Consider the following 27,890-nt stretch of genomic DNA (forward strand, 5'->3'; position numbering starts at 1 on the left):
CTCCCCCGCGACGCTGGCGGCGTAAGCGCGGGCCGCGAGCGACGCTGCGAGACCGGGGCGAGCCGGGCGCCCGCGCGGCTGGGACAGCCCGCGCCCAACATGCGGAGGCCGGCAGCTGCAGCGGCGCCGGAGTGGGGGCCCGAGCGGGCGCCAGAGCCGGAGCCGGAGCGCGAACGGGGTCCGGAGCGGGGGCCCGCGCCGCGCTGCTGAGGGAGCCCGGGCCGCCCAGCCCGGTCGCCCGGCCGCGGGGCCACGGCCACGACCACGGCGGAGGCCGTCAGGTAACGACGCGGACGCCCTTGTCGGCGGCCCCACCCCCGCGGACTCCCGGACCACGCCGCCCTTATATCCCGAGGACCTCCCAGTTCCGGCACCTCGCAGCCCCTACATCCGCACTTCGGCACCCCGCAGACCCCTGCATCCCGTGTCCCGCACCCCGCGGACCTCACAGTTCTGACCCTTTCCTGTGGACCCCTGCACTGCCGACTCTGCTTCCCCACTGCCCCCTGCACTGCGACCCCACTGCCCCCTGCACTGCGACCCCACTGCCCCTCCAGCTCACTGACCCCCACACTCTAGACCCCAACCGCTTAGCACTTCTCTCCTGCACCCCTGATCTTGCCGCCGCCAGCGACCCCCGAACTCAGGCCCTGTCACCTCTCACCCCCACTAATCCCCATACTGCAGACCTCATTGTCCTTCCTGATTCCTCACTCCAGACCCTACTGTTCCCTCACTCCAGACCTCAGTGTCCCCCACTGTCCCTCAGCCCCACCCCACCTCCCCCCTTCACCACCCCCCAGCGCTCAAGCCCACGGTCCGCTCCCCGCGTCCTCCCACCCCTCTAGCTCTCTCTACTGGGCCCATCGCTCCACCCCACGCTGGCGCATACACTCGCCCCTCTGTGGCTCTGCAGGTTTTAGCGGGGAGCTGGGAGCAGGGAAGGGGAGCAACAGTAGGGGTCTGGTCTGGGGGACCTGTTGTGGGCTGCTCAGGAACTCCCGGCTCTCGCCTGGCTGCGCCTCCCCCTTCCGCCCTCGCCACCGGCTTTGTTTTCCGGAAACACTTCGGATCAGGGAGGGGAGTGCGATGTCTGCGTGCCCAGCAGCCACACTCATCCCCTACCTGCCCTGTGCTTCCCCTGTTTCCTCTGCCCCTGTTTTCTCAGGGGAAGTGTGTTCATTATCGGGCTGGGGGCTGAGAGCACTGCTGTGACGTCCGAGGCGTCGTCCTGGGCAGGCTTTGGGCAGCTGGGGTAGTCCCTTGGCCTCCGGATGGCATTGTTTGCAGGAAACGGCCTGGAGAGCTCTGTGCACATAGGTGGAGCCTAGCATTCTCTCCCCAACCTCTTCCACAGGGGGACCCTGGCCAGGCCAGCATCTGGGACTCCAGGGTTGTTCACACATCCATCCTGAGGGGCTTCTGGGGGTCCCCCGTCCCTGCCCCAGGGGACACGGACAGGCTCAGTTGGCGTTTCCGGGCCCCCACGGGCTCCTGTGTTTCAGGGATGTGAGAGATCCGTGGGAGAGCACAAAGGCTCTGATCTGGAGGCAAGACCGGGGGCTGGGGGATGGCTCTGATTGGAAGGAGGTGGAGGCTGTGCTTGAGGGGAACCGGCTGAGCTGGGCCGCCGGTTTGAAAGGGGGAAGTTTGTGGTCCTCGCCAGGAGTTCGTTTTTATCTGCTGCGCCTCCACCAAGTTGTGGCTCCACAGGCGCGTGGCCAGGTGGGTTGGGGGGTTGACTGTAGCGCCCCCAGGAGCGCACACAGGCTTGGACAGGCCCACCTCACTGTCTCCGCGGCCCCAGGTGTTCAGTTCCCCGGCTGCGGTGGTGTCTGTGGCCCTATCTCTGAGGAGTGGAATGGGAGGGCCACTTGGGGGTGGTGGGTGTGGGCCGGGGGTCCAGCTGGTGGGGGGCAGCTCCCAGGCTGGGGGCCAGTTGTATGTGCTGCGTTTGCCCGTGGAGGGAGGGAGGGAGGTCGGGAAGGAGCTGGCTGGACCCCCACCCTAGGGGTGGGCCAAACCCTGGGGTCTGCAGCGGTCATCCAGCCCGGCTCTGGTTTTTCCGTGTGCAGTTGCCAGTTGGGTCTTCTGGTCTGATTTCGAGTTCCTCTAAATTTTTCTGAAGCGGGTTGGGGACAGGCGTCTCATTCCCTGGCTCAGAGATGTGACAGCAGAGCCGTGTGTACACAGACTCCTCTGAACTGCTGCTGCTGGTTCCATCTTAACCTCCTCCTTTCAGCTACATAGTAATTACCTCTGGATTGCAAGAGGAAGTAGGTGAGGTTTGTTGGTTTTTTTTTTTACACTGAAAGCTTTCTATCTGTTCGTCCCAGCTCTGGGGAAGCCAGCCAGCCAAGAGGCGTTCCGGACAGCTGCAGGGGCAACCTGTGTCCTTGGGGGTTTACTGGTGGGTCTGAGCGAGCCCTCATTGTGGGCCCAGTCCCCGCAAGGTTGTACCTGGGGAAGTAGCACCTCCCCTGGACGTCCTGGAGCACCAGGAACTCCTTGTTCCAGTGCTGCCTGGGCCACCTCAGAGCAGCAGGTTTTCTCCTCACAGTTGTTGTGGGTTTGGGTTGCTGCCTGCCCCCCCTCCCCCCAGAGGCCTTACTGGGAGGCCTTACCAGGCTGCAGGCTGGGGAGGGAGTTGGCAGCGGGGTGTCATGGCCAGGGGCGTTGGGTGGGTCAGCATGGGTGGTGCATGCGGCTTGGGGTCGTGGTCAGTGTCTGGGGTCCAGCTGGTGCTGTCACGCCCAATGGGGGCCTTGCTGTCGTGATCTAGGCAGCGGGGTGTGCTCGGGAGAGCTCTGGCCGTCGGGTCGGGAATCTTTCCGCCGTGGAGGAAGGGTCCGCCAGGCCCGAGACCTGGTAGGTGCGGAAGGCCCTACCTCGGGCAGCTCCGTGTCTGCCCATCCCCGTTTGGGAGCTTTGGGGGGCCTGTGCTGGGCGATGGCCCAAGTGCCCATCCTACAGATGAGGAGGTGAGGCCTAAGTGACCTCCAGTAGGAAGACCTATGCTCCCTGGGCTCCTCTGGCCCACAGGGGCTGCGAGTACCCATCTCCTCCTCTCCTGGCCTCAGCCCCTCCCTCCTGCCCTGTCTTCCACAGGAGCTTCTGGTCCAGGCTGAGCCCACGCCCGCCTTTGTAGCGCGGGGCTCCATGCAGAGGGTCGGTGGGACTCTCCGGGAGAGTGGCTGGTAGCAGCACTTCCTTCTCCGAACCCCATGCGTCCCCTGGTACCCGGCACGGTCCACGGATGTGCGCCCGCCCTGCTGTCACGCAGCCCTTCCTGTAAGCCCCTTTCAGTGAGCGGCAGAAGCCAGGTTGCTCGGAACAGACCGCGGTGCTTAAATTCCAGAGGGCGAGCCCCTCCCCTCACCGCGGAGACCCAGCCTGCAGAGCCCGTGCAGAGTGCGTGCGGGGCGGCAGGAGATCCCAGCAAGTGCAGATGTTGCAGTGCCTGAGCACCCCTGGTGCGGGACTGCTCTCCCCCGGTGCCCCCGCCAGCAGCCCGTCCTTTGGAGAACAGAGAGCTGCCCACCGTCCTCCCGCTGCTCGGAGCCTCTCCTGCCAGTGGCGGGCAGGGGCACCCAGGTGCTGGATCTGGTCCCGGGTCATCCTGGGTCATGGTAGGATCGCTATTTAAAGGTAGAAATAGGGGCTTCTCTGGTGGTGCAGTGGTTGAGAGTCCGCCTGCCGATGCAGGGGACACAGGTTCATGCCCCGGTCTGGGAAGATCCCACATGCCACGGAGCGGCTAGGCCCGTGAGCCATGGTCGCTTAGCCTGCGTGTCCGGAGCCTGTGCTCCGCAACGGGAGAGACCACAGCAGTGAGAGGCCTGCGTACCGCAAAAAAAAAAAAAAAAAAAGGTAGAAATAGATATACGGTATGTATCACAACTTTACGTTGGTCTGTGATGCACCTCAGTCTTAAAAAGTTGTTTTTGGGGACTTCCCTGGTGGCACAGTGGTTAAGAATCCACCTGCCAATGCAGGGGACACGGGTTCGAGTCCTGGTCCGGGAAGATCCCACAAGCTGCGGAGCAACTGAGCCCGTGTGCCACAGCTACTGAGCCCGTGCTCTAGAGCCCGCGTGCCACAACTACTGAAGTGCGTGCGCCACAACTACTGAAGCCCGTGAGCCTAGAGCCCGTGCTCGGCAACAAAGAGAAGCTACTGCCACGAGAAGCCCGCGCACCACAACGAAGGCCTAATGCAGCCAAAAGTGGAACTTCCGCCCTCTTGAATGAGGGGACAGCCCTGCCTGGTGTTGGGGGCCAGGCCGCTCCCCCGCCAGCCCCCTGCAGGACGTAGGGTTGCAGGGCAACGTCGCTCATTGTGGGGCCTTGGTGAGTGTTTGCGGTGCCCCCTTGCGGCCGTGCCCGTCATGGGGGGCTCTGCTCGCTGTGGTTCCAGAGCTTGGCTGGTAGGCACGTGGCAGAGCTCTGCTGGGCGCCCAGTGGGTGACCCAGCTGGGACCGCGGGGCAGCTGGCTGGGGAGTAGGCTGAGATTAAGAATCCCAGGCAGAGAATTCCGGAAAGACTGGGGGCTTTCGTGGGGGGACGGTGGGGTGGCGAGGGCTGAGGTTGGGGGAGGTGCCTGGGGACACGTGCAGGCTCCCTTCCTCGTTGCTTCTAGAACAGGCCTTGGGTGTCATTTCAGGGGGCCACGCTGGGAGACTGGTGTCTTTACAGAAACTCGACCGTGCTGTGTGCCAGGCCGCACCGTCTCGGGGATCACCCACATGGACGGGCTGGCCTTGAAGCCAGCCGCTCGCGTAGCTTAACCCGAGCGGGCCGGGAGGGCCCAGGTCAGTGCCGATAGCTCCCAGGACCCCTTGTGCCACCCTGTGCGCCCCTTTGCTCTCACACTTGCACGGGGGCAGTTTGGGGAGCTCCCGCCCTGGCCTGGGCCCTCCCTCGGACTGCCGGCCCTCAGTCATGAGCTGCTTGTTTCCTGAAGCTGCAGCCATGGGTCTAGCGGGAACCTGCATGAGGGACTCTTTCTAGAACCAGGTCTCTCCCCTCGGCACTGTGGGCGTTGGGGCCGGGTCATTCTCTAGGGCAGCCCCGTCGTGACAGCCGCAAACATCCCAGGCGCTGCGCGGTGTTAGGGCGGCAGGATCAGCCCGGCGAGCACCCCAGCTGGGTGTTTCCTGCACTCCACAGCCTGCTGTGAGGGCCCGGTGGGTGCCCGTTTCAGGTGCTCCCTGAGTGCGTCTCCGGGCCTCCACAGGCCCACCTTTGCCCCCAGGAGCTGGAAGTCTGTGGAAGCAGGTGGGGAGGGGACCGGCAGAGGGGAGGCCTGGAGGGATGCGGCTCATGTGGACTGGACGTGGTGGCCGGCCAAGGTCCCCCCATGGGGCAGTGTCTGCCCCCTCACCTCGGGCCGCCCTGCTGCTCGTCCAAGGGTGACCTTCATCCTACCTCCTGGTTTCGCCCCTGGCCTCCAGGCTGCTGCCTGGGGAGTTGGAGCTTCCTCTGTGGCCAGATGAAGGGGGCAGAGCCAATCAGGAGACCATCTCCCCTGGACGCTCCACTGCCTTCCCTCCAAAGCTGGGGCTCCAGCCTGGCCAGTCCCCACGCGCCCCTGGGTAGTGCCCCTCACCCAGGCAGGCTGCAGGGCGCGCCCGGCGCCTCTCACACCCCAGCCTAGGCTTCCCCGTCTGAAATGGTCATGACAGTACCCAGCTTGCGGGCGGTGCGGAGTATTTTGGAGGCCCAGGTGTCTATCAGGCTCCCCAGCCCTGGTCCGCAAGACAGACAGGATGTAAGCCGTGTGGATGGTGGACAGTGTGCTGGTACCTGGTTGAAAAGTAGAAAGCAACAGGTGACGCTCCGTTTACGTCATTTAATTTTGTTTTCTGAGGTATGATCATTGAAACGTTAATTGGTGTGAGAAGTTACTGTTGAGGCGGCTTATGTCCTTCCTATTGGGTATATATCCATACTCGTGGCTCATCACCATTTGGAAGCTAAGTTTTCATCGGAAACGCTTGATTTTAACAAATACACGGACTTGAGTAGAAAACATCAGTGCCTTTGGCAATGTGAGTCCTGGCAGAGGCTGTCTGCGCTGCTGTCAGTCGTGGCCACGTGTAGCTGATAACAGTGTGGGGTGCCCAGTGAAATTTTAGTTTCAGACAAACCACCGAAAATTGCTTAGTATAAATAGGCCTCAAATAGCGCATTGGACATACTTGTAGTAGAAGTTATTAGCTGCTTATCTAAATTTCCGTGTCAGCTGGGCGCCCTGTGTTTTTATCTGTGTCTGGCCACCCCGGGCTGGTGGCAGCCTTCCATCGGGGGCTCGGGGCTGTGTTGGCCTCAGTGGGTTGGGGCCGGTGGCCGGCCTTGAGGTGTGGAGGGGGACCTTTGCAATGAGGAGGTGGTGCTCCCAGGCGGCTGCAGGCCCTGCCCCGGCCTCCGCATCTGGGGGTGGGCTGGGCATCTGGTGACTCTGATGCAGCCTCTGGGCAGTGGAGGCGCTCCAGCTCGCGGCCAGTCTGGGGGACCAAAGTCAGGGTGCTGTTTGCTCGCTGAGCGGGGCCAGAGGCCAGCGGGGCAGTTCTGGGGCGAGAAGGGAGCTCCTGAGTGTGCCCAGGTGAGCGTGAGCCCGTCCTGGGCCATCGTGGGGACACCTCTGCGCCCCTGGGGCCTTGTCCCGGGCTGCTGGGAAGGACCGAGGCCGTGAGTCAGCCCTTCCTCCTCTCCCCACCTTCTCGCCGGTGTCTGCGTTTCTTACTTCCTGTGGGCACGAACCCCTTGTCCTCTGAAGGATTTATTGCGTGTCTGTCACAGAAGCTGCTTCAACTGGTGGGAGGGGGAGGCGTGGCTCTGGCAGCTGCACGTGCGTCGGACTTTGATCTGCGCTGGACAAGCCCTGTTCTCTGGGCTGCCTGCCAAGCCTCACGCCCTGTGCCCCTCCAGACAGCTCTGTGGAGATGCCACACACGCCCCCGGTTTTAGCTGAGGTACGACTCCCAGACCATGCAGTTCGCTGGAGAGTACACCTTGGTGGTTTTAGTGTATTCACAAATTGTGCAGCCGTCACTAAAATCATTTCCAGAACATTCCATCACCCCCAAAAGAACCATGTCCCCATGAGCAGTCACTCCCCAGCCCATGACAGCTACTCACCACTCTCTGTGTCCGTGGATCTGCCTGTTCTGAACGTTTCCCATCAGTGGAGTCGCACCCTGTGTGTCCTGTGTCTGGCTTCTCTCACTGAGCATCGTGGTCTCACGGTCCATCCACGTGGTAGCGAGTGTCAGGGCTTCACTCCTTTTCGTGGCTGAGTGATGTTCCTGTGTGTGGAGGGACCACATTATTTATTCACTCCTCAATTGATGGACATGTGGGTCGTGTGTACCTCTTGGCCGTCATGAGTCATGCTGCTGTGGATGTGCAGACACAGGTGTGCGTGGACGTGTTCTCAGTTGCCTCAGGTGGACACGGAGTAGGTCGAGTGGGGACTGCGTGTTTAACTTTTGAGGAACTGCTGCTTGTTTTCCATGGCGGCTGCACCACCTTCTGCCCCACCCGCCATGGGTGAGGGTCCCGTTTGTCCACGTCCCCACCAGCTTCCTCTCCAGGTTCTGTGTCCTGGCCTCTCCCAGCATCTTTCCTGTCCTGGGTTGGGGTCTGTCCTTTGTGGTGGTGTCTGTCTCCTCAGAGCCTGGGAACCCTGGCCGGTTTTTGGAAGACCATTCTCCCACTGCCCTGCACTTTCCAGAATGCCAACCCTTTGGAGCATGTGGGCGCTGGGGCTGGTCCTGCCCTTTGACATCACAGACAACGGGCTGGCCCGTGGACTTCGGTCCTGGCGCCCTCGGCTGCTCTCCTCTGAGCAGGCGTGTCCAGTGCCTGGAGTGACCGGCAGGCCCCAAAGGGCCAGGTGGCCCCCCCAGTTGTGATACCACAAAACAACTGTCTTCTCGTTGGTGTTTTCAGTAGCAAAAGCCACACGCACATTGAGGAGAATGGCCGTTACGACAAAGCGTGGGAATGTCTTAAGAACTTGCTCAGAATCTAGGAGGTGGGCACCAGCCACGCGTTGGTGAAGTCCTTCCAGACCGCTGAACAACACGGGCGTGTTTGTAAGCGGGTCCAGCGACACGCTGCGGACGGACCCGTCGGGATTGGCTGCGGGTTTCCTCCGTGTGGGGTAGAGAGACCGTCTCAGGCTGCGCCATGGGAAACGAAGCCCTGTGGGCCTCAGGCAAGCTCCTGGTGCACCAGGTCCAGGTGGGGGGTTGGGGAGGGAGGACTGTGCAGGCTCCAGCCTGGATGCAGGAGCCCGGCCCATTGGGCAGGCGCTGGGCCTCCTTCCCAGAGGCAGCTGCCTCGTGATGCCCCCGGCCCTGAGGGGAGGGCCCGGGTCTTTGTCCCTGACTCCTCACCCGGTGGGGGGCTGGCCGGATGGGTGGGCTGGTGGGTGTGGTTTTCTGGCGAGTTTGCAGGTGCTCTGGGGGGCCCCTTAATGTCCTCCCTCGTGTGTCTCTCCGGCCCCTGCGTCTGCGTGTCCCCCTCCACCCCAGCAACCCCGCTTCCGTGCCCAGCCGGGGCTCCGCGTGAGGCTCCGTGCTGAGAACCCTCTTCCCCACCCTTTCCCCCGCCCTGCTCCTGAGCTCAGGAAAGTTTGCACCTGCTGGCAGGGGCAGGGAAGGCACAGAGGAGCCCCTGGGCTGCAGTCTGGCTTCCTTGCTGTGGAAGCGCGGAGGCCGCTTCTGAGGGCCCTGACGTGCCTCTCCCAGCACCTGGCCTGGGAGCCCAGGTTTCCATCGTTTCCATCGGCGCACGTGTCCCCGCCCCACGCTCTGGCCCTCAGAGGCCTTCACGTTACTTCCCTGCTCTGCCCCTCGTGCTCTCGGACCCCTTTCAGCAAGTAGCCGCCATGTTCCCCCCGGACCTGCTGTGTCCCTGGGGAGCGCGTTGGGTGGATGGGCTGCCGTCGATGGCGGTGAGCGCCGTGATGCTCTTTGAGGGGCTGGGTGGGTGACATTGGAGTGAGGACTGGAGTGGGTGCTGGGTGGGTACTGGGGGAGCTGCTAGAGGAGGTGGAGGTTTTTTTTTTTTTTTTTTTTTTTGCGGTACGCGGGCCTCTCACTGTTGTGGCCTCTCCCGTTGCGGAGCACAGGCTCCGGATGCGCAGGCTCGGCGGCCATGGCTCACGGGCCCAGCCTCTCCGTGGCATGTGGGATCTTCCCGGACCGGGGCACGAACCCGTGTCCCCTGCATCGGCAGGCGGACTCCCAACCACTGCGCCACCAGGGAAGCCACGGGGTTGTTTTTTAAATAGACTTTTTTTTTTTAAAGTTATTTATTTATTTATTTTGGCTGCGTTGGGCCTTAGTTGTGGCACGTGGGATCTTTCATTGCGGCGCGGGCTTCTCTCTTAGTTGTGGCGCATGGGCTCCAGAGTGTGTGGGCTCAGTAGGAATCGAACCCGCGTCCCCTGCATCGGAAGGCGGACTCTTACCCACTGGACCACCAGGGACGTCCCTAAACAGACTTTGTTTTAGAACAGTTTTAGATTTACAGAGAGGCTGTGAATCAGTTCAGAGGGTCCCCGTGTGCCCACGACCAGCCCCTCAGCACCTCCCGCAACCCAGCTGATGGGCCCGTGTTCATACGTCATCCTCAGCCAGAGTCCATGCTGCCCCACGTCCTCTCTACCCCACGTCCTCTCTGCCCCAGGCCCCCGGGCTGTGCTGGTGTCGCCCGCTCTCCTGGGGTGGGGGGCATGGCCGTCTCCCTGTCTCTGTCTCCTCTCCTCACAGGGCACCCGTCACAGCTTCAGGCCCACCCTCGTTTGCAGATAAGGTCACAGTCCCAGACTCCAGGGGTGGGACGTGTCTTTGGGGGACACAGCTCAGCCCCCTCCTGGGACCGATATGGGGCTGCAGTGCAGGCACAACTGACCTGAGCACCCAGGACGAGGGGTCACGCAAGGCCTGTCATGTGGGCTGGGATGGTGCTGCCCCCTCCACGGGCGGCTAGCTCACTGCGAAGGTGTGGACAAGGCCTTGGCGGAGGGGCTGCAGGGAGAGGCCAGCCTCCGCGGTGATGGAAGGTTCCAGACCTGCTCGTCCAGGACAGTGTGCGGCAGCCCCGGCGGTGCTGAGCTCCTGGCACGTGCCTGGTGCCACCGAGCGCGCTTCTGTGTGTTTGCCTTCTGTGAATGCGTGGCCCGTGTCCTGGGGCAGGACGGCCAGTTGTGCCCGTGCGGCCGGCCCGGCCCTGTCTCTGCGCCTCCAGTTGTCTTGTGTTCCACCTGGCATCATGTGGGGTTTGGACGCCCGCCGTCCCCGTGATCGGACTCCTTCTGTGTCCCTTCCCGCCCTCCCCGACCCCCGCCTGTTCTCCTTTTAGCTCTCTGTCGGGAGGCTTTTAAACGTGCCCAGACGCAGCGAGAACAGGCCAGTGAGCCCGTGGCCCGGGCCCACCCGTTCCCAGCATTGCGAGCGATGCAGCACCTCAGCTCGTTCCAGGTGCTGTGTCCAGGGGTCACTGCCGAGCACTCCTCCGGTAGGTTCTCGAGTCGCCCCTGCACAGAAGCGCCCGGTGACTTCTGGGCTGAGGCTGTGGGGTCTGTCGTGAGAACGTTTCAAGTCTGTGGAGAGGTTTGAAGGAAAGCGCTGTCAGTTCCCCAGTCCTCCTGGGCTCGCCTGTAGCTTGGCTGTGCACCTGTGCGTCTCTGCCCACACTTGCTCTTCATGACCCCGAGCCTGCGGCTGCCCCCGAGCGTGAAGTCTGGCCCCCTTCCACCCCTTTCTCCAGGGGGCGCAGCATCTGGGCAGCAGGCGGCTTGTGCCGCACACGGACTTTTCCTCGTGGCTGCTGAGAAGGTGATGCCGGGCTGCGCCTCGGCGTGCTCCAGCATTGCTGGTGGCGGTTACCTGCAGCCTCCGCCGGGTGGGGTGCCCCTTCCTCTCCCGTCTCCTCAGGTCGCGTTCCCTTGTCTGTCAGTCAGTGTGTTGTGACCCATTTCTGCCTAATTCATTTAGGTGTCGACCTCGTCCCGGGGGCTGGTCACTGTTTTAGGGCCACTTCCTAGCTCTGTGCTGTAACTCCACGTTGCGGTGACCTCAAGCTTCTAGGCTGCGGCCCCAGGGCCGGCGCGTCTCCAGGGTCCGGGTCCCTCTTGGGGAGCAGTGCATAGGCACCAAGACCTGACGCTCGGGGTGCTCACGGCTGCTGGGGTGCCAACCCCGGCTCTGGGTGACCCTGGGGAGGAGGCCCTCCCTACACGTGTCACCAAGGCCCCGTGGGACGGAAACGGGCTCAGCCTGATGGAGGGACACGCGTGTCCGGAGGTGCCTCAAAGGGGGCCGCAGCCACGATCCCACCAGAGTCCCGGCACTTCCCAGGCGGCACCCACCAGGGCCTGCCGTGTGCGGTGGAGCCAGGCAGCCTCCGAGGGACCGCCCCCAGGAGAGAGGCTGCCCATCTCCGCCCCAGACTGGCCCTGCCTCTGGGCCAGGGCTGTGCCTGTGATGTCGGCCAGGGACTGTGACATCACTGGGTAGAGGTGCTCAGACAAGGGGGTTCCCGGGGCCTCCGCGAAGGGGACCTGGCCCAGGCCCTGACGAGATGGAGGACCCCCCAGAGAACACGGCAGGTAACTCACCTGAGCTGGAAGGCAGGCCAGGGGCCGCCTGGGGACTGGCCTGGGGGGCAAGAGTGGGTCGTCGGGACTCAGCGGGGCCTGTGGAATTTAAGTTGGCCATGGGGGCCTGAGCAGAGCCCACACCCCTGGAGGGCCTTCCCTGCATGGGGGGAGAGTCCAGGTGCCCCTGGGAGGACCTGAGGGCCATGTTGGTTGGATCGAGACTGGCTTTGTTTTAGGGTTGGGTCAAGGACTGGGTACACCGCCCCCATGATGAGTTTTAGCTTCGGCGCTTGCACCGGGGCTGGCATCACACACACCTGCCTCCTGGTCCCCCAGGTGTGCCGGGGGGCACCTGCAGACGCCCAGGCTCCTGGCAACGTTTGGCTCTGGTTTTAGCCCTGTGTCCACTCTCTGTTACCCCTGCTCCCCCCAGGTCAGTGGGGGACTCGCTCTTGCCATCCCCCCTCAGGCCCCAGGAGGGGACCCAGGATAACCATCCTGTGGATGGTGGGACGACCCCTCCGTGCGCGCTGCGGGTGGCTGCTCTCGTTTGCGGGGTGAGCAGGGCTGGCGTCCTGTCCCTGGGAGGCTCAGGGTCTAGGGCTCCTCCCCCGCCTCCCCGTGGTGGCCACACGCCTGCCTGTTGTCAGGAGGCGGATGGGGGGGCCGTAGGCCTGCCCTGCTGCTGTCGGCCCGGCTGGGTGAGCTGCGGTGGGGCCTCTGGCGTCGCGTGTGGGCTGCGGGCCAGGGTGGGGAGTACACACGCCAGAGTCTCTGATTTTGTCCTTGGCTCCCCGTCGGGAGCCCCGTGGACATCGGGGCGTGGGGGCCAACACGGTGCGCCTAGCACCGCAGCCCCTGTCGACGCGGGCTATGCCCTGGCTCTCGGCTCACACAGGGCTCCTTCCCTGCTGTGCCCGGTCATGCCCGTCTCTGCATGGCGCCTCCTGGACTCTCGGCCCACCGGCTGCCGCAGGTGTGCTTGCGAACGTGCCTCTCCGCGCTGGCTGGAGGGCCCCCTGCTGGACAGTGTGACCGGGAGAACAGGCCTGCTGCTGGGGGTTGTGGCCGGGAACCCACTGCTGCCCGAGCCCTGGGCACGGAGTAAGCGCTCACCTAACACAAGCCATCCTGGGAGGCGGCAGAGGAGAAGGGTCTGCCGAGGGGAGTGTCGCCGGACCCTGAGGCTTGCGTCCTGCAGGGTCTGGGAGTGAGGGCCTGGTAGTGAGCACCTGGGGGTAGGGGCGCTTCTGAACAAGCCCGAGGGGGCGTGTCTCGTGGCTTTGGGGCCGTCAGAGGTTCTGTGAGCTCGGAAGGGTTTGCACCTGGGGACGTGAGGCCAGGCGGAGGCGAAGGCCGTGCCTCTGTGGATCTTGGGCTGGGGCCGAGAGCGCGTCCCGCCTGGCCTGAAAGCGGGGGTCGCGGCCCGGAAAGGAGGCCTGCTAGGGAGCCAGGTGCCGGTGGCGGGGCACGGGCTCCCAGGCGGGTGGGCTTGGAGTACAGAGGAGTGGGGCCCTGGGAGGGGTTCCTTGTGTGTGCTGTGGGGCTGGGCGGTGTCAGGGCCCCCCGCCCCATAAAAGCTGCTTGCACAAAGCGGGACCCAGACATGAATCCCTGCCCGCGGGGGTGCGTGGGTCGCGGCGGCGGGACGCGGGACGGCGAGGCGCCCGCCCCGCACTGGCGCAGATGCGCCCAGTCCTCCTGGCCTCGTCTGCGTGGAAACCACCCTCAGAGGTTCCTTAAGAACCTCGGCGCTCGTCCCCTCCCGCTTGTGTGTGCGTCCCCCTGAGCTCACGGCCCCGTGGTGGCCTGCTGCTGGCGTCTGCCTGCCCTGCACCCTGGCTGCTTCTGCCGCTTGCAGGCGGGAGTGCCTGGCGGGAGTGCGCGGGGCATCCTCGGGGAGTGGAGCCGAGGAGTTGGGAGATCGCAGGGCTCAGCTTTTAATCTTTGAAATTCCCGTGGGTTTTACATCCACCTCTGGTGTGCCTGCGTGTGTGTGCACAGGCATGTGGTGGTTTGTTTTTTTTGTTGTTTTTTTGATTTATTTTTGGCTGCATTGGGCTTTCTCTAGTTGCGGCGAGTGGGGGCTACTCTTCACTGTGGTGCGCAGGCTTCTCACTGCGGTGGCTTCTCTTGTTGCGGAGCAAGGGCTCCAGGTGCGTGGGCTTCAGTACTTGTGGCACGCAGGCTCAGTAGTTGTGTCTCGCAGGCTCTAGAGCACAGGCTCAGTAGTCGTGGCACACGGGCTTATTTGCTTCACGGCATGTGGGATCTTCGCAGACCAGGGCTCGAACCTGTGCCCCCTGCATTGGCAGGAGGATTCTTAACCGCTGCGCCGCGAGGGAAGTCCCCAGGCATGTGTTTTTAATTTCTTTCTGACAAGAAAGAAAATCCGGCTGGAAACCACCCTTAAGTATCCATCAGCAGGGTGGCCTGTAGATTTTGGTGTTCCCTCTCTATGGAATCTGGGAGGACTTCAGCAGAATGAATGAGGGTAGCGTGTCCAGGCGTGTGGTCCGGGCACAAGGTGCCCAGGGTGTACAGGGCACGGGTTCGCTGCGTGTGTGCAGGTCTTGAAACAGCAGACGCAGGGGGCTGGGCACCAGGGGTGGTGGCCTCAGTTTTCTGCAGGAATCCCACGCCGGCTGGTTCCCATCTCAGGGAGTGTTTGCCTCCTGCCCGGTTCTGCTCCATCTGGCCTCTCGGCGGCTCCAGAAGTGAGTCGTGTGCAGTCTCCCGTGTGGTCAGGCATCTGGCCGCTCTGAGCCTGGCTCCACCTGGTCCCTGTGCGCACCTCCCCCACTGCTGGGTGCCTTTTCCACAGGCACCCGTGAGATGAGCGCGTGTCCGGCGCTGGCACGGGCTCTGGGGGCAACGCGTGCCCAGAGGTGAAGCAGGACCCCCACGCCCCGGGCAGCTGTCCTAAAGCTGGGCGGCAGCAATGCCGGGGGATGCGGAGGGCGTGGGCGGGCGCAGGAGGGGGGCAGCTCTTCTGGCAATTAAAATAGAACTTCCACCTGACCCAGCAGTTGCAGCCTAGGTCCGAGCCGGGAGACAGCACTCGCCTCCTGGGGGTTGTACACAAACGCCCCGGCCGCACAGTTCACCGCAGCCCAAAGGTGGGCACAGCCCGGGTGTCCTCCTGTGGATGAGCGTGCCCTCCACACGTAGCAGCATCACTCCGCCACAAGAAGGACAGAAGCCCTGACACTCGTGGACGGACCCTGAGAACACGATGCTCAGTGAGAGAAGCCAGACACAGAAGGACCCACGGTGTCCGATTCCACTGATGGGAAACGTCCAGAACAGGCAGATCCACAGACACAGAGAGTGGGTTCGTGGTTGTCAGGGGCTGGGGAGGGGGAGGAGGTGACTGCTGATGGGGACGGGGCTTCTTGTTGAGGTGATGGAATGTGCTGGAATTTGAGGTGATTGTAGCACAACTCTGCAAGCATAAGCTGTGGTTCAGTAAGAACCGTTGAACTGTCCACTTTATTTATTTTGGCCTTGCCGCGCGACATGTGGGATCTAGTTCCCTGACCAGGGATCGAACCTGGAGCCCCTGCATTGGGGAGCATGGAGTCTTAGCTACTGGACCAGCGGGGAGGTCCCACTATTTCCTTTGTTTTTAATGTAGTTATTTCCTTGTAAGTTTGTAACAGCTGTTCCCAGTTGACTCCCAAATTCCTGATGGTGAACAGCTGTCCGCCCGCCCACCCCCCACAGGGAACTAACTGCTTACAGGTGGGGAGCGGCCTGGCCCGTGGCGTCGGAACCCCTGAGACGCCGAGGGTGTGGGGAGTGGCCTACTCTGCTAAGGGCCCGGATTCTGGGCCACGCCCCTCCCTGCCTGCCTTTGGGCCTGCAGTGCCCGTGTGGCGTCCCCTTGGCTCAGATCCATCTCCTGCGAGTGCAGCCGGTGAAGGTGGAGACAGACGGGTGGCCGCCCGAGCAGGGGCACCGCTTGGCCAGCGACCAGTGTGTCGTCCACAGGCGCGGACAGCGCTGCTTGGGCGGGGGCGCGCGGCCCCGGGCCGGCCCCTTGCTCAGGTGGCGCGGCTGCGGTGCCGGGGTGTCGGCTGGTAGGTACCCCAGGCAGTGGCGGAGCTGGGCGCACGGTTCTTGTTGGGGTCGCATTGTCCACACACACCGTCCATGTGGTTGGGAAGCTGCCGGCCTTAAATGGTGAGGTTTGTCCTGAAGCCTGGGCCCCTGCCTGTCTGGGCATCTCCTGGGCTCCCAGGCTCTGGCTGCTCCGGCCCTGCACGCCCCCCCAGGCAGCGATGACCTGCGTGGGTGCCGAGCATGGACTGGCGTGTGCACGCGTGTGTGAGCATCTCCCCACCCCGTCCTGCCGGCTGTGGGCCTGCCTCTAGGCGCATGGCCAGAGGCCCCCTCATTTGGGCCTGTCCTCGGCCTGCGACTCTTGGCACCTGTGCCGTCGGTGACACATGGTTGCTGGCTGGCCCTTCCGAGCATCAGGCCCTCGGTGGTAGGTGGGGGCGCTGGGGGCCATGTGGGAGGCCAGTTGGGGGCTCGGGCACCCACGGGGGTGGGAGGCGACCCCCTCATCGCCCCCCCCCAGGGCACCGGGCCTCAGTGCTGGTCCTGCCACAGCCCGCCGGGGGCTCCCCCGGGTGCCTTCATGGGTTGTGGATGAGCTACAGCTGGGCCGCCTACCTGGCGTCAGGGCCCTCACCTGGCCTCACCTCCCCCCACCCCTGCAGGCATTCGGGGGCGTGGCCTCCACCAGGTGTCAGCCCTTGAGTGCTTGGTGGGGAGGGGAGCACAGGTGTGAGCCTCGCAGTGGCCAGTCTGGGCCCAAGGGGAGCTTGGGCAAGCAGAGGGCGTGGGGAGGTGTCATAGGAGCAGGTTAGTGTTTTCTTTCTAAAGCGATTCCTGTGGCTTTGGCGTGAGAATTGGCCAGAGGGGACAAGAGGAGGCGAGGGCCTGTAGGAGGGCCTGTGACCCTCGTGAGAGGAGGAGGTGGCTTGAGAGGCTAGGCCAGCTGGCAGGGGAGAGCCCCGTCCGTCTGAGCTGCAGGGTGACTGGTCCACGTGGTGGGGGGAGGAGGGAGAAGCCGGCACCACAGACAGACCTTGGGAGTGTATCCCCACCCCCCAGCTCGGGTGGCCAGCCCCTCCCTGTAACCTGGAGGGCTATCGGGGTGCCCACCGTTCCCTCCACAGCCCCAGCTTTCTGCTGGAGAGGCCAGGCCGGACTCGCCTTGGGGGCGCGTGTCCAGCCAGCCCTGTCAGGCTCACAGCCCATCTGCCCGCACTCGGGGCCCTTGCAGCCCCTCCTGCCCTCTCACTCTCCTGCAGCAGCAGCCGGTCACCCATCTGTCCACAGGGTCACGGGCTCCTGGAACGAGGCCCAGGGACGTTGATGTCACCTGGATATTGGGCAGGGGTGCGGTGGGGGAGAGGCAGCTCGGAGGCCCCCCAGGTCTGTGGCAGGGGCCTGTCTCCTAGCCTCGGGCACTTTCTGCTCTGCACCTGTCCTCTTCGGAGGAGCAGTGCTGGGGCCTCTGTTGCTCAACTAGGCGTCTCCTCTCCCAGCACAGCCGTCCTCTAGCCTGGGGTGGGCCGGCAGGCGGCACGTGGAATTCTCGGAGGCCCGAGCCTCCCTCCCCTCTGCCCCCAGAAGGTCACAGGTTGCACGAGCCTCCCTCCCCTCTGCCCCTAGAAGGTCACAGGTCGCACCTGCATATCAGAGATCTTTCCAGAACACGGTCCCGCCACCATTTAACGCCCAGTCCCGGGTCCCCTGCCAGGCTGTGCTCTGGGCCCCGGGGCACGTGGCGGGCGGGCGCATCGCGGCCTTCTAACCCGTGCCTCTGTTTCTCCTGCAGCCGAGAGCCACGAGATTTGAGCTCCCGGGACCCGTCAGCAGCATGTGTCCTCCCCCCATGCGTGACCCCAAGGCCACCGAGAAGAGCGCTGCGGCCGGGCCCTCGCGAGCGCCCGCGTCTCACTAGCAGGAGCCCGCCGGGCGCCATGGGGTGCTAGCCCTGAAGAGTCGCCGCGACCACAGGTCTCCGTGGAGCCGGGATTTGCACGGCAGCAGAGTCACCGTGGAGAGGCCAGGGTACCACAAACTTATGGATTTTGACAAGAAAGGAGGGAAAGGGGAGTCGGAGGAGGGCCGGAGAATGTCCAAGGCCGCCGGCCGGAGCAGCCACGGCGTCCGGAGCTCGGGGACCAGCTCGGGGGTCCTGATGGTGGGCCCCAACTTCCGAGTCGGGAAGAAGATAGGCTGTGGCAACTTCGGGGAGCTCCGGCTAGGTGAGCCCCGCTCATTCACTTCCGGGGACGCGGGGGCGGGGGTGGACGTGAGGGCTGGGAACGCAGGTAAGCGCGTGTGGGTTTCTGTTCCCTGCCCCCGGAGGAGGCTCTGCAGAGGGCTGGACCCCGACAGCTGTGGGGCGGTTGTGCCAGGGGCCCCAGGCCCACAGAGCTCAGGAGGCTGGTGACGTGGAGGTGGGGGTCCAGGGGCATCTCCTGCACAGCACTTAGTGGTTGGAGCTTAGTGGTGGGCGACCCCCAGCCCCCGTCCAGTGGTCCGTGTCTGTCTGTCGGCTGGTGTTGCTGGTGTCTGACATGCCCAGCGGCCTGCGAGGCCGGGAGAGGCCTGTCCTGAGCCTGAACCTTGGCCATGCCAGAGGCGCTGGGATGGGATCAGCAGCGGGTCCTCACTGCCCTGGGCTCTGGGTCTGAGCCAGTGGACTGCCAGCAGCAGGGGCCCAAACTGCTCACGGGAAGGGCGGAGGTGTGGGAGAGACAGGCGCTTCCCCCGGGTGCGGGGCCCCGCGTGCCCAGCCTGATCTGTGCTGCACGGTGGCCGACTCTTCAGCTTCCCCGACGGGGCTTCTGCGCCCCAACCCTGCTGCCCCATTAGTGTGTGCACGTATGTGTGCCCACACGCACACTGGCTGGCACACGCACACTCACGTCCCCCGGCCCAGTCCTGTCCTACAGCCTGGGGGTGCCCCTTGTGGCTTTGGGGACCCAGATGGCTGTCCTGGGTTCTGGCCTTGGCATTGGGAGCCGCAGCCTAAACAGCACAGGTCTGGGTAAACAGATGGTGGAGCGTGCGTTGGGGACGCGGGGGTAGTGGCTTTTGGCTTACAACGCTCTTTAAGGATCGAGGTTTGGTTGTTGCTCCACACCTCAGTATGCGAAACCCGCGGTGCAGGGGCTGACTGTGCTGGTTGTGCTGTGGGGTTTTCTGTCAGGGGCTGGAGCCCGCGGTACAGGGGCTGACTGTGCTGGTTGTGCTGTGAGGTTTTATGTCAGGGGCTGGAGCAGCTGCAGATTTCGGTATCCTCGGGGGCTCCTGGAAGCATTCCCCTGGAGGCTGAGGGGCAACTGTGTTCTTTCCTGCCAGGCTCCTCCGGCTCAGTGCCTGTGGTTTTGTGGGCCTGCAGTTAGTCGCTGTTTGTTACTCTGTCCATCTGTATGACTGCACCCCGTTTTGTTCATGCGTTCTCCTGCTCAGGGACCTTTGGCTGTGCCCAGATTTGGGGTGTTGTGAATAAAATTGCCCTGAGCACCTTTCTTCAAGTCTCGCGTATGAGTGTTTTCATCAAAGTGCTGGGTCACGTGTGCTTATGAGAAACTGCCAGGCTGGTTTCCAAAGCAGTCGTACCCCTTTGAACTCCCGCGGGCAGCGTGTGAAGGTTCTCAGTATCCCACATCCTCATCAACACTTGGAGTTGTCAGGCTTTTCCACTTGGAGCGTGCTAGCGGGTGTGAAGTGGTGCCTCACTGTGGACTTTATTTGCATTTCCCTGATGACTACTGTTGACCACTGTTCTCCTGTATATAGTGTGTCTTGTCTTGTGCCTGCTGCAAAGATTTTTTCATCTCTGGGTTCAGATGTTGATTCGGCCTTAATTTAGGTGTGGTTTTTTTTTCTGTTTATCCTGCTTTGGGTTCATTGCGCTTCTAGGGTATGTATATTAACACTCTTTTGTTAAATTTGGAAAAACTTTGCCATCATTACCTCAAATGTTCTTTCTGCCTTTGTTTAGTCTCCTCTCGTTCTCATACTCCAGTCACACATTAGGAGTGTTTGATGCTGTCCCACAGGTCCCTCAGGTTCCTCTCAAGTTTTTTTTCAGTCTTTTTTCTTTCTTCAGCCTGGATAGTTTTTACTGCCTTATTGTAAGTTCACCCTTTTTTTTCTTCTGCAGCGTCCAATATATTATTTGATACATCCATTGAATTTTTCATTTGATACACGGTATTTTTCACTTCCATTTGATTCCCTTATTTTTCTGTTGAGATTTTCCATCTGCTTGTTCATTTTGCCCATCTTTTCCTTAAAATCCTCGAACATACTTGCAATGGCTTTTTAAAAGTATATATTTATTTATTTTACTTATTTATTTTTGGCTGCATTGGGTCTTAGTTGCGGCACATGGGATCTTTGTTGCAGTGCACGGGCTTCTCTCTAGTTGTGGCACCTGGGCTTCTCTCTAGTTGTGGCGTGCAGGCTCCAGAGCACATGGGCTCTGTAGTTGTGGTGCATGGGCTCTCTAGTTGAGGCATGTGCGATTAGTTGCCTCGCGGCGTGTGGGATCTTAGTTCCCTGACCAGGGATCAAACCTGCATCCCCTGCATTGGAAGGCAGATTCTTAACCACTGGACCACCAGGGAAGTCCCAGCTTTTTTTAAATTGAGGTATAGTTGATTTACCATGTTGTATTAATTTCTGCTGTACAGCAAAGTGATTCAGTTATACATATATTCTTTTTTAAATATTCTTTTTCATATTGGTTTATCATAGGATATTGAATATAGTTCTCTGTGCAATACAGTAGGACCTTGTATCTGCTGACGTGTTACCTAACATCTGCTAACCCCAGCCTCCCACTCCATCCCTCCCCCAACCCCTCCTCCTTGGCAATCACCAGTCTGTCCTGTATGTCTGTGATTCTGTTTCATAGATAGACTCCACATATAAGTGCTATCATATGGTGTTTGTCTTTGTCTTTCTGACTTGCTTCACTTAATATGATAATTTCTAGGTCAATCCATGTTGCCACAAATGGTATTATTTCATTGTTTTTTATGGCTGAGTAGTATTCCACTGTGTGTGTGTGTGTGTGTGTGTGTGTACACGTCTTTTTTCTCCATTCCTCTGTTGATGGACATTTAGGTTGTTTCCATGTCTTGACTGTTGTAAATAATGCTGCTAATGAACACAGGGGTGCATGTATCTTTTTGGATTATAGATTTGTCTGGATATATGCCCAGGACTGGGATTGCTGGATCACATGGTAGCTCTCTTTTTAGTTTTCTGAGGAGCCTGCATACTGTTCTTCACAGTGGCTGCACCAATTTACCAGCAGTGTAGGAGCGTTCCCTTTTGCAGTAGCTATTTTAAATGCTGTGTCTGTGGTGCCTTTGGCGCTGTTTTTCCTTCTTGCAGTGCTGTTCCTTTTTTCACATGTCTAGTGATGTTTTATTGTCTGTTGGACAATGTGGGTGCCACACGTGAGGCCTGGATCATGCTTCATCCTGGCGACTCATCATGACCCCACCAGGGACTGTTTCTCAGCTTTGATAGGGTGGGTGGCAAGCAGGCATTACTCAAGGGCTGGGGTCGCCCCCTCCCAGTGTGTGGGCTTTCTGGGTTCTCAGCCAAATGTCCGGGGGGTTCAGGGTGGCCTCCGTGCTCTGGGTGGTGGAGGCTCCAGCGTCCTCCTGCCCTGTGCAGCCCCGGCATCTCCCTTCTGCTCATGGCCCCCCGGAGGCATTCTCTGTCAGGCCTTGCAGACTCTCCCACTTTTCACACCTACTGCTGAGCTGGCTGTTGGTGAGGCTCAGAGCCTGGAGCACCCGAGGTCCCCAGGAAGCTGTAAATCCAGACTTCAGATGCCCGCATGCACGTGCGCGCACACACACTCTCACCTTCAACTCATCTGGACTCCAGGACTTTGGCTTCCCCACGTGCACAGTCAAAACAGGAGGTTTCTTGACCAAGACACAGAATAAGATGACCAATTACCAGAAAGGATCAGTTAGGCATCATCAAAGTTTAAATTTCCAGAAATGTTGTTTAGAGCACGAGTAGGGGGGCTTCCCTGGTGGCGCAGTGGTTAAGAATCCTCCTGCCAATGCAGGGGACAGGGGTTCGATCCCTGGTCTGGGAAGATCCCACATGCCGAGGAGGAACTAAGCTCATGCACCACAACTACTGAGCCCGCGTGCCACAACTACTGAAGCCCGCGCGTCTAGAACCCGAGCTCTGCAACAAGAGAAGCCACCGCAATGAGAAGCCTGTGCACTGCAACGAAGACCCAAAGCAGCCAAAAATAAGTAAAATTAAATTAAAAAAAAACAAACACGAGTAGGCGAGCCACAGACCGGGAGGTGCTATTTGCTGAGCACCATTGGACAAAGCGCTGTTACCCGGGACGCAGGAGAAGACAACAGCTTGGTCAGCAATAAAAAAACAGGTGCTGCGATTAAAACTGGGCCAGAGATCTGAACAGACACCACCCAGAAGCAGACGGACAAGCGGCTGGGGGGCGTGGAGGGCACCTCGCCTTGTTGGCCCCGGACAGGACTTCTGCTCCGTGCACAGCACAAGCCAGCAAACCTGCCCAAGAAGTGACAGGAAGGCCCTTGCGCAGCGTTCAGTAACGGACACTGGAGACGGGCCAGGTGTGTCCGTGCTGCGACGGACGCGCCCGGGCAGGAAGCCAGAGCGAGCCGCGTCATGCGTGTGCAGGGAACCCCAAGGAGCAGGGAGCATGTGGGGTGGCCTCTCAGGAGGTGAGGTGGCGGTGACGCTGTCTGTCCTCACGGGATCGGGGTGGCCCAGGAGCACACATTTGCCAAAGCTCATCAAATGCTGTGCGTTTCCCAGGTAAATGCCTCCTTCCAAGGGAAAAACAAGCACTAAGTACAAATCGAAGTTGATCTGCAGGCTGCAGTGTTTAGGGGGCAGGGTGCTGAGGTCTGCAACTTCCAGACGCATCTGAAAATGAGATGAACAGGTGATGGCAAACAGAACAGAGCAATCGCGGATTGTGTGACCCAGGCAGCCAGGGTGTGGGGCTCCCTGCGCCCAGCTCTTCCTGCTTTTCTGAATGTGTGAAACTTTCATCATAAAGAGTGGCGGGGAAACACAAGAGGCATGCCTGTTATTTAATGAAAATGAGGAGGACTAGAGGGGCGCTTTCTTTCTCTGCCGCTGGGTGCCTTTTACTCGTAGTAACCGAAGGAGTGGAATCTGCAGGAGGGGCCCCTGCGGGCACCCGCTTCGCACAGTGGCAGTGAACAGAACAGAGAGGTAGAAAGCTGGGAGAGGAAGAAATACAGCTGTGACCTGTCTCGGACGGCTTGATTGCCCACGTGCGGAGGCCAGAGTAGTCTTTCAGTAAACAATTAGAAAGGAATGAGTTTGGTAAGGCTGCTGCATGTGCCAACACAGATCGACTGTATTTCTCTGTTGGAGCAACGACTGGAAAACAAAAATTTAAGAATAGTCCCGATCGTGTAAGAGCACCAAAACCCATCAGGTGCCTCCAGAACAAATCTCACAAAGGCCGCACACTCTACGCTGAGCAGTAAAAACATCGCCGAGTCTCAAAGGCCGCACACTCTACGCGGAGCAGTAAAAACATCGCTGAGAGAAGTTAACTCTGGAGACATGGACGGCACGGTTCTCCGCAGACTCGGGGCCACCCCTGCAGTTGTCTGGGGACCAGCTGACTCTATAGACGGGGACGGACACCAAGGCCCTGGAGGAGCTGAGGCTGAGCTGAAGACTCCAGGCCAAGCACCACAGTGATGAGACAGCCGGGATGGGCAGGGACCCGGGGGACCGACTGACAGGCATGCGGGCCCCTGACTTGGGCTTGTGGGGTCATACGCACCGGTGTCTTGGCCACCCACGGGTGGGGCAGAACGGCCTGGTGCAGCTGTCTCCCAGATTGTCCCACTGCAGTGGGATGGAGAGGAAGCTGAGGCCTCTTCCCACACTGGATCCTCTCAGAAATAAGACGCAGCAGCACGGCACTTCGGGCGTGAGGTCGCCTGGAGGAGCAGCGCACCGTGGGGCTGAGTCGGAGCTCAGGACCTGGAAAGGCGGGACGGCAGCACCGGGAGGGGCAGAGGGTGGAGCGTGTGCACAGCGCTCACCGTGCATGCAGACGGCCACCCAGGGGCTGGCCCACACTGTGCATGCAGACGGCCACCCAGGGGCTCAGCCACTGGTAGGAACTGTAGCAGGTGAACAGCTCGTGTTTTTGCAGTTTCGTGAGGTTGAGCGCCATGGCTTGTTCTCCGTGGGCACCTGGAGGTCCAGGTGGGCCAGCGATGGGCCGCGTGAGATGTCCTGCCCCAGGCATGTCTGTCTAAGCTGAGGACGCAGGTTACGCTCCCTCCTGATGGGCTCCTGGCTGGGGCCCCTGCTCCACAGCGAGGGGGCAGGGCTTGTCCTCTGGACGTGTACAGCTCAAGGCCGGAGTTCCTGGCATTGTGGAATGGGGGGCGCCTTCGGGGTCCCTAGAGGCTGGAGCGGTGAGCATAGGTCAGGTGGCGGGGGGGGGGCCTCACAGAGCCTCTGGGGACGGTGGGGGGAGGGTGTGTGGGAGGGGTGTGATGTCTCCTCCAGGTTCCCTGCGGCTGGAGCTGAAGAAAGGCCTTGGGGTCACCAGGACTCTTTGTTGTGTTTTCACTTTTTTAGATGGGAGAAGTTGGAGCGTGTTGGCGTGCTGGCGGGAAGGATCCCGCAGAGGACTTGGGAGCAGCCCCGAGTGGGCGGAGGCAGGGTTGGCCTCTGGGGCGGTGCTGAAGGAGAGGGCAGGACGGCAGGGAGGGGGCCCAGGAGATGAGGGTGCGGGGGCAGATGCGGGTTCCCACGGCCGGTGGGAGTACCTTGCAGGCCCGGGAGGGATGGGCCCATCCTTTTCCCTTCCAGGTCCGGGAGGGATGGGCCACGCTCAAGGAGGGCTGCCGCAGAACAGGAGGTGCCCCTTGGACGGGTGGGTCGTGAGCGGTCTCCTGTGTGCTGGGGGTCCTGCCGACCTGACGTGCCTCTCCTCCCACAGGAAAGAATCTCTATACAAATGAATACGTAGCTATCAAATTGGTGAGTCCGGGCCCTGCCCCCTTCCCCCAGTCCCCAGCCCGGGCAGGCCCCTCGCCGGCCCCCAGCAGAGGCTGTCCCCACGGGCCGGGAGGAGGGCAGGACCGCGCCCTGCGTGACATCCATGTGTCCCCTCGTCCCTCCCAGGAGCCCATCAAGTCCCGGGCGCCGCAGCTGCACCTGGAGTACCGCTTCTACAAGCAGCTCAGCGCCGCAGGTACCCCGGGGCCGGCTGTGGGAGCGCAGGGGGAGCCCGCCCGGGCGTCGCGTGAGTCTGTGTGTCCTCCACCCGCAGAGGGCGTCCCTCAGGTCTACTACTTCGGCCCGTGCGGGAAGTACAACGCCATGGTGCTGGAGCTGCTCGGACCCAGCCTGGAGGACCTGTTCGACTTGTGCGACCGCACGTTCACTCTCAAGACAGTGCTCATGATTGCCATCCAGCTGGTGCGGGCCGCGGGAGGGCGAGGGGGCCGGACGCTGTGGGGCGGCAGAGGGAAGGTGGGCAGGGCGGAGGGAGCCCGCTGAGGCCCGCCCGCCCGCAGATCACGCGCATGGAGTACGTGCACACCAAGAGCCTCATCTACCGCGACGTGAAGCCCGAGAACTTCCTGGTGGGGCGACCGGGCACCAAGCGGCAGCACGCCATCCACATCATCGACTTTGGCCTGGCCAAGGAGTACATCGACCCCGAGACCAAGAAGCACATCCCGTACCGCGAGCACAAGAGCCTGACGGGCACGGCGCGCTACATGAGCATCAACACGCACCTGGGCAAGGGTGAGCGGCGTGCGGGGTGGGCGGGGGGGCGTGAGGGCTGCGCTGACCTGCCGTCCCCCCCGCAGAGCAGAGCCGCCGTGACGACCTGGAGGCGCTGGGCCACATGTTCATGTATTTCCTGCGCGGCAGCCTGCCCTGGCAGGGGCTCAAGGTGGGTGCGCCGGGGCCGGGGCGGGGCTGGGGGGTCTCCTGCGGGCAGCGCCTCGGTGCCGACTGCGCTCTCCCTGCAGGCCGACACGCTCAAGGAGCGCTACCAGAAGATCGGGGACACTAAGCGGGCCACGCCCATCGAGGTGCTCTGTGAGAGCTTCCCAGGTGAGGGTCTGCCCCCCGTCCCCCGCACTCCCCGCAGACCCCCTGCCCAGTGCCGCCGCCCTGCTCCTCCACGCCCCCCAGCCCTGTCGCTGTCCGCAGAGGAGATGGCCACGTACCTGCGCTACGTGCGACGCCTGGACTTCTTCGAGAAGCCGGACTACGACTACCTGCGCAAGCTCTTCACCGACCTCTTTGACCGCAGCGGCTTCGTGTTCGACTACGAGTACGACTGGGCTGGGAAGCCCCTGGTACGTGGGCGGAGGGGAGGCTGGTGCTGGAGGGGGGCCCCTGGCGCGTGGGGGCAGCTGGCAAGGACCCTGAAGCCCCTGTGCTCGGGGGCGGGGGTGGCTGGCACGTGACGTGGGGCGGGGGGTGGCTGCCGGGCCTCAGCCGCATCCTGCCCCCTTGCAGCCCACGCCCATCGGCACGGTCCACACCGACCTGCCCTCGCAGCCTCAGGTTCGGGAAAAAGCCCTGCTATACAGCAAAAACCAGGTGAGGGGCCGGCCGAGGACCCCAGCAGCGTGGGGGTGGGGAGAGCAGGGCCTACAGGACTCCCGTGCCCCTCTTGCCCTGCAGGCACTGAACTCCACCAACGGGGAGCTGAATGCCGATGACCCCACCGCTGGCCACTCCAACGCCCCCATCACGGCCCCCGCAGAGGTGGAGGTGGCCGACGACACCAAGTAAGGCCCCCGAGGTTGCTAGGGGCTGGGACTCCCTGGGCCCACCCCCTCGCGCCCGTTCCCCCATCCCCCTCTTCTCCAGCCTGCGCCGCCTCCCAGCCTGTGCCCGCCTCTTCCAGGTGCTGCTGTTTCTTCAAGAGGAGGAAGAGAAAATCTCTGCAGCGACACAAGTGACCCCGGGGCGGTGGCCTCTGAAGCCTCCCGCTGCAGCCCCTCGGGGCCCGCTTTTCCACGGCCGCGTGGCCACCGCTGGACGCAGACTGCAGGCCCGGCAGAGCTGCCAGCCCCCGCGTGGGGTCACTTCCTTCACGTAAGACTTTGGCCGAGATTTCTACACCTGTGTCTAGTCCTCCCCTCCGAGAGCATTAACTATTTGAAACAAGGAAGAGAGAAAACCACAGCGGCCGCCCTGCCTTGTGCCCCCGCGCGTCTGCTGAGTAAGTAGCGCGGCCGCCTCCGTCCAGCCCGCCGCTCGCCCGTTAGTGTCATAAAGTGCAGCTTGTCTCCCTCGATCCAAAGGCCGTTTTCTCGAGGGGGCGCTGCGGGGCGTTGCTGCCAGGGGTGAGCCCGCCCTGGGCCTCCCCAGACCAAAGGGGAAGGCGGGATGAGAGCGGCCCCCAACTGAAATGCTGCACCAAAGCCTGGGCCGGTGGGCGCAGCCCGCGGGGGGTCTGCACACCTGCTCGTGGAGCCGCCGGCCTGGAACTCTCGGGGTGGCCACCGCGTGGCCCGTGGGCTCCTTGTGTCGCTCTGCGCTGCCGGCCGAGCCGTGGAGACAAGCGCCTTAAAGCCCATCCGAGCCCCGCAGGTGCGTGTGGAGCTGGCAGCCCGTCGGTGCGGCCCCCGTGGTCCCCTGGGGCCCACGTGCTGAGGGCAGAGCAGCTGGGGGCGCCCCGCGTGTGCGTCTAGGTCTTGCTTTACAAAAAGTGTACAGAAATGGCACTTCCGTTTCTCTGATGCTTCCTGGAAGCCATAGAACTTAGGGGCTTTTTTAAAAAAATAAAGGAAAATGAAACCAATTCTGAGCGTGGTGTCCAGTCTTTCCAAGGGGCTTGGCTGAGGCCAGCAGCAGCTCACATAGCCAAGTCCCTGGGAAGGGACAGGCTAGGAGGCAGGACAACTTGGGGAAGGAGCCGGGGAGTGGCAGCCCCCTTGCTCAGGAGAAATAAACGGTCGGAAACAAGGTAACAGAACTGAAGTGGATGTAAGAACCAGGTTTAGGACTTCCCTGGTGGCGCAGTGGTTAAGCATCCACTTGCCAGTGCAGGAGGACACAGGTTCGAGCCCTGGTCCCAGAAGGTCCCACATGCCGCGGAGCAACTAAGCCCAGGAGCCGCAGCTACCAAGCCTGCACTCTAGAGCCTGCGAGCCACAGCTACTGAGCCCACATG

The 27,890-nt window shown here is 62.0% G+C and overlaps 1 protein-coding gene across 6 annotated transcripts; it reads left to right on the forward strand.

The window, feature by feature from the left end:
• Positions 1 to 27,518, forward strand: CSNK1G2 (casein kinase 1 gamma 2). 6 transcript variants are annotated; one of them, XR_010942562.1, is made up of 12 exons: positions 2 to 281; positions 17,469 to 17,901; positions 24,684 to 24,724; positions 24,869 to 24,938; positions 25,017 to 25,165; positions 25,264 to 25,498; positions 25,564 to 25,649; positions 25,729 to 25,813; positions 25,913 to 26,036; positions 26,225 to 26,308; positions 26,393 to 26,499; positions 26,619 to 26,661. XR_010942562.1 is itself a non-coding variant. In XM_067734360.1 (12 exons), exons 2-12 carry the CDS (start codon positions 17,718 to 17,720, stop codon positions 26,671 to 26,673), a joined length of 1,245 nt encoding a protein of 414 aa, XP_067590461.1. In that variant the 5' UTR covers positions 5 to 281; positions 17,469 to 17,717; the 3' UTR covers positions 26,674 to 27,518. The 6 variants fall into 6 exon arrangements, 5 of the variants coding, with proteins under 5 accessions (XP_067590459.1, XP_067590460.1, XP_067590463.1 ...); XM_067734360.1 differs by having other exon boundaries at positions 5 to 281; positions 25,913 to 26,061; positions 26,619 to 27,518; XM_067734358.1 differs by having other exon boundaries at positions 1 to 281; positions 25,913 to 26,061; positions 26,225 to 26,499; positions 26,619 to 27,518.
• The last annotated feature ends 372 nt before the right edge of the window (positions 27,519 to 27,890 follow it).

This window comes from Pseudorca crassidens, chromosome 3 (genome assembly GCF_039906515.1).
Source record: "Pseudorca crassidens isolate mPseCra1 chromosome 3, mPseCra1.hap1, whole genome shotgun sequence".
In the NCBI taxonomy this organism is placed as follows: Eukaryota; Metazoa; Chordata; class Mammalia; order Artiodactyla; family Delphinidae; genus Pseudorca; species Pseudorca crassidens.

Bases quoted from the DNA above. Each gene is read 5' to 3' on its own strand.
- CSNK1G2 (XM_067734358.1), top strand. From the start codon at position 17,718: ATGGATTTTGACAAGAAAGGAGGGAAAGGGGAGTCGGAGGAGGGCCGG. The intron at 17,902-24,683 runs GTGAGCCCCGCT...CTCCTCCCACAG, and splicing joins CTTCGGGGAGCTCCGGCTAG to GAAAGAATCTCTATACAAAT. The intron at 26,062-26,224 runs GTACGTGGGCGG...GCCCCCTTGCAG, and splicing joins ACTGGGCTGGGAAGCCCCTG to CCCACGCCCATCGGCACGGT.